Source organism: Octodon degus, unplaced genomic scaffold (genome assembly GCF_000260255.1).
Source record: "Octodon degus isolate 3935 unplaced genomic scaffold, OctDeg1.0 scaffold00033, whole genome shotgun sequence".
Classification (NCBI taxonomy): Eukaryota; Metazoa; Chordata; class Mammalia; order Rodentia; family Octodontidae; genus Octodon; species Octodon degus.
This window is the reverse complement of record NW_004524609.1, coordinates 15,737,368-15,741,757: the sequence shown is the minus strand read 5'-3', so window position 1 is coordinate 15,741,757 and position 4,390 is coordinate 15,737,368. Positions and strand designations below refer to the sequence as shown.

Genomic DNA, 4,390 nt, shown 5'->3' with positions numbered 1-4,390 from the left:
CCAGGAATGGAACTCAAGACCTCAGGCAGGCACTGTGCTGCTGAGCTATATCCCTGGCCCAGCCCCTTGGTTCTGATTGGTTAGAATCACAGTGAGGCCTACTGTGTGCACCAAGCATGGTTTTCTGGGCTCCAGGCAATGGGGCACTAATGTTTAACAACAGCTCTGGTGAGATGAGGGAAAGCCTTCTATGTTTCCCACCATTGTCTGTTCTGAGCTATCAACATAATCTAACTGACAGGGAGATTTTGTCTTATTTTATTTATGTTTTATTGAGACAGGGCCTTATTATGTAGCTCAGGTATACACTAGCGTGCATGTGGTACTGGGGATTGAACCCAGGACCTTCACACTGAGCTACATCCCAAGCCCTTCTGTAATTTTCACTTTGACACAGGTCTCCTTAAGTCACTACGTTGCCCAGACTGGGCTTGAACTTATGATCATCCTGCCTCAGTCTAGTTTTGTTTTTAAGATGAAGTCTGGCTGTGCTGCCCAGGCTGGCCTTGAACTCCTGGGCTCAAGCGATCCTCCTACCTCCCCACTGACTGGAGCTATAGGCACAAACCACCAAAATCAGCTAGAGAGGGAAAATTTATTTGGTAGGAGCTGGCTCCAGCCGTTTGCCAAGAGGGAACATTCAGAGAGCCGGTGATACAGCTGCAGTCTCTCCTTCCAGTTTCTGTAAAACTTCCAGCTCTATTGTGACCTCCACAGAGGTTCCCCCGAGGTCTTGGCTCTCTGAGCAGATGATCTTCTCTCCCTTCCTCTAGTCTGTCTCCTTTCCTTGGATAGCTGATAGCTGAGAGCCTCAACTTTACCAGCCCTGGTGCGCAGTGGTTCTTTGTTCAGTGGCAGAGGATCTGCGAGAGGTCTGGTGTGACAGCAAAGCCCTGAAAATAGTATCTCCACCCAAAGGCAGTGTAAAGCTGTGGACTTACCTATGGTCCCTGGAAGGCCGACACTCAGCAGGAATGCCAGCAGCAGTGTGACCCACCGGCCGGGACATGGCCCAGCCATCCTTTTCCTCCTGCAGAACCAGAGCAAGAGATGCATGACTCTCCTACAGCTCTGGTTGGCACCATGAGCTCACAGGATCCCCACCAGCACCACAGAAGAGATGAGGTGTGGAAACAGGCTCTGAGAGCAGGGGTAGGCACCAAGGCTGCTTGCTGTGAGAGGCAGAGCCCAGGGACACGACCCCTGCCTTCTCCACTGCCCCTTCCCACCATTCCTAAAGGGTTGATGCCCATACACTTGTACTCTGGGCAGAGAGGCCCTCTCCGGCCTATGAGGGCTCTGGGCTTCCAGCCTGCCCCAAGGCCAGGTCCTTTGCACTGGTCTCCCAGAAGCAGGGCAGGGCTCATTTTGCCTTTGCCCTTCAGACCCCAGTGGGTCTGGGTCAGGCTTGGTAGTCATGGTAGTCATGAGAACACCCAATAGAGAAGCTACCTGGAGAGGAGCCCTGGTTCTGCCATCTGGCTATTTGCCCTTTAAATTTTTTTTTTTTTTTTTTTTGTACCAGGGATTAAACTCAGGACCTTGCACTTTCCAGGCAAGCACTTATTCCACCGAGCTATCTCCCTGTCCCTAAAATTTTAATTTTTTGAGCCAGGGTCTTGCTTTGCAGTTTGGGCTGGCCTAGAACTCAGTATGTAGCCCACAATGACCTTGAACTCTCAGTGAGCCTCCTGCCTCAGCCTCCTGAGTGCTGGGGTCACAGGCATGTACCATGATTGTCTCGCTCCATTTGCCCTTTATGAGCATGCATGGCCTGAAGGAGAGAGGTCCTACCTCAGTACTTAGGTTGTGGGGATAGGACCAGGGGCTCACTGTATTGGGCAGGCACTGCTTCCCACTGGCCCATTAGGGTGGGGTCTGGGCCCCTGCCCCTCCCCCTCCTTGTATCTGCCTCAGAGTTGGATTTTCAGGAACTCCCAACAGTTTGGCCCAGAATATTCCACCCATTCCCATGCATAGTGGCGGCTGCCAAGATCCCCTGGTGGGCTCTGATTAAGTTGTGAACCATTTCAACTCATTATTGACCTCCAGAAAGGGCCTGGGGATCCAGGAGGCCTTTCAATGAGTGGGTGGTCTGAAGCCTTGGCAAAGAAAGTAGCTGTCTACTTGGGGCCTGCAGAGCAGCAGGCCAGGGCTGACCTCTTTCTAGGGTCGCTTCTCTCTCAGACCATGTTCACTGGCCCTCTTCCTTCACGCTTTCTCAGCCCCTGGGCAGCCCCAGAGCCTGGGGGCCCAGGTCCCCTGCAATGCTGGAGAGCTCTGCTCAGATACAGGGCTGGAAGGCACTGTCCCCTTCCATTAAGGCATGGGCCCCCAGGGAGATACAGCCACAGATACAGAGCCACAGACAGATCCGTGGGCAGAGGCAGTAGGGGAAGGCGTCCTACCAGGGCAGGGGCTCAGAAAGGAGTCCTGAGTCAGGCGAGGACCGGTTCCAGGGGAAATGACTTTCTTGCTGCCTCGGGGCATAGGCACCACACCCACATGCTACACAATGCAAGCTGAAGACTCGGCCTCCCTTGGGCACCATTACCCAGGCAGGTATGGGCACTGGAAGGCCAGGCCCAGCCCTTACTCCCTGCCTCCACAGGTCCAGCACACAGGGCTCACATGGGGCAAGACAACAGGCACCTGTAATTTATGTACCAGACTGCTACCAAATCCAGACAAACCCAGTGGGGACAGGCTTGCCTGTGCCTACGCCCAGACAAAAGTCAAGGCACAAGAGGTGACAGGGCTTCCCCTTCCTGCCCATCATGGGAAGATGTGGAGGGGAACCAGGTAGTGCAGACCCAGCCTTGAACCTCCTCTCAGTGGCTAGAGAATGGTGGTTAGCGGACTGGATAGGCACTACTTCCTCCTTTTCTCAACTTGTTTTTAAAAGCTTCAAAGACAGTTGCCAACATAGAAGCAATGAAAATTACCATAAAAGTTCAAGATCTTGGGGTTTTTGGAATATATGGCTATGGCAGGGTAGGCTGAGCAGGCATCACAGAAGGATTTTTTAATTTTTTTTTTTTTTGCTCCAAATGCCTTCAGGGCAGGTTTGTCTGGCTTGAGTCGTGGGGATCGTGGGGATCGAACCACAGCAACCTGAGCCTAACTGCTTTGTTAAAGCAGCCACTTAAAGAACTGAGCTAAGGCGCAGACCCCCTGAGCAGGCATCACACACACACACCTTCCAGGTTGTCCCATTCCCACCAAACGGCTGAGACTTTTTTAATTAGATGGGTCCTGCTCCAGAGACAGCCTGGAGGTGTGACATCCATGTTAAATGCTGTCACATGGCAGCATGTCCAGCCTTTCCCGCAGGAACACCCTCATGGGCACACGGCACAAATCTGCTCCCACACCTGGAGCTCCCCCAGCCTCTCTTCCTTCTTCCCAACACCTGCACTACACCCCTCAGCTCTCTGTGCTCCTGCTCTACCCTGACCTGGGCAGCCCAGGCCCTCATTCTTGGGGTCATCCACAGGAAATAAAGGCTGAGACAGACACCCCTTCCCCACTGCCCCTCTGCTGTCCCCTCTCCTCTCTGTCTTCCAGACTGGGGACAGCCTTCAATTCAAACTCTTTTGTGGACTGAAAGGACCATGCCACCTGAGCTTGGGGTGTGGCCCTGTCCTTGCCTGTGGTGGTGTTAGGAAACCCCTGGGCTAGAGTGGCAAACACAAGGCCCTTCTCAGGGACTGTGGGGAAGAGGTCACAGCGGCAGCAGAGCCCTAGGGCTGTGTGTGAGGTCAGGAGAGCTTCCCGAGGAAAGGCCTGCCTTGGGAGGTGAGAAAGCAGGTGGCTGCCGGGAATAGAAGGAAATCAGGGACTCTCCATTCCCCAGATGAACTGTGGCTCGAACAGCAGGCCCTGCCCAGCCCAGCGGGAGGGCGTTTTCTTCCCAACCTTCTTTGCAAACCTTAGATGGGTGCAGCGCACCAGCCCTACCAGTCGCCAGGCTTCTACACACTTCTCTGGAAAACCTACCCAACACCCTCCTCTAGCGGGGAGATCTGATAGCCACCATCCTCCGCTGCTCCCCGTCAGAACTGTGCCCTGGGGACACCCGGGTGGAGTGAGCACCTACCCTGGGCCCATGTGGGACCTGCCAGTCTCCAGTAAGAGAAGGGGAGAAAAAAGTTAATTTGCTGTCTCTGGGCCGCCGCGTCGGGGTGGGCACTTCCTTCCCTGTCCTGCCCTGAAGCACCCCAGCCCCGGGGTAGATGAGCGCGGCCTGCACCCCCTGTCCTTCGGCCGGCGCCCCGACTCCCCCCTCCTGCCTGCCGCCCCGCGCCCCACCTACCTCGGCGGGACGCGCGCCCTCCACGCCGGCTGCGGCTGGACTGTCGGGGTGCGGCGCGCGCGGACCGGACGGGAC

General features: G+C 55.2%; 1 protein-coding gene across 4 annotated transcripts in view; it reads right to left on the bottom strand.

The window, feature by feature from the left end:
• Window positions 1-4,384, bottom strand: part of Itgb4 (integrin subunit beta 4) — a 56,442-nt gene extending 52,058 nt beyond the window's left edge. For all 4 annotated transcript variants that reach the window (XM_023714133.1, XM_004630108.2, XM_004630107.2 and 1 more), the window contains exons 1-2: window positions 4,316-4,384; window positions 942-1,030 (exon numbers count right to left, since the gene is read on the bottom strand). In XM_023714133.1, coding sequence (XP_023569901.1) covers window positions 942-1,020 — 79 coding nt within the window. In that variant the 5' untranslated portion in view covers window positions 1,021-1,030; window positions 4,316-4,384. The remainder of the gene's footprint in view (window positions 1-941; window positions 1,031-4,315) is intronic.
• Between the last annotated feature and the right edge of the window lie 6 nt (window positions 4,385-4,390).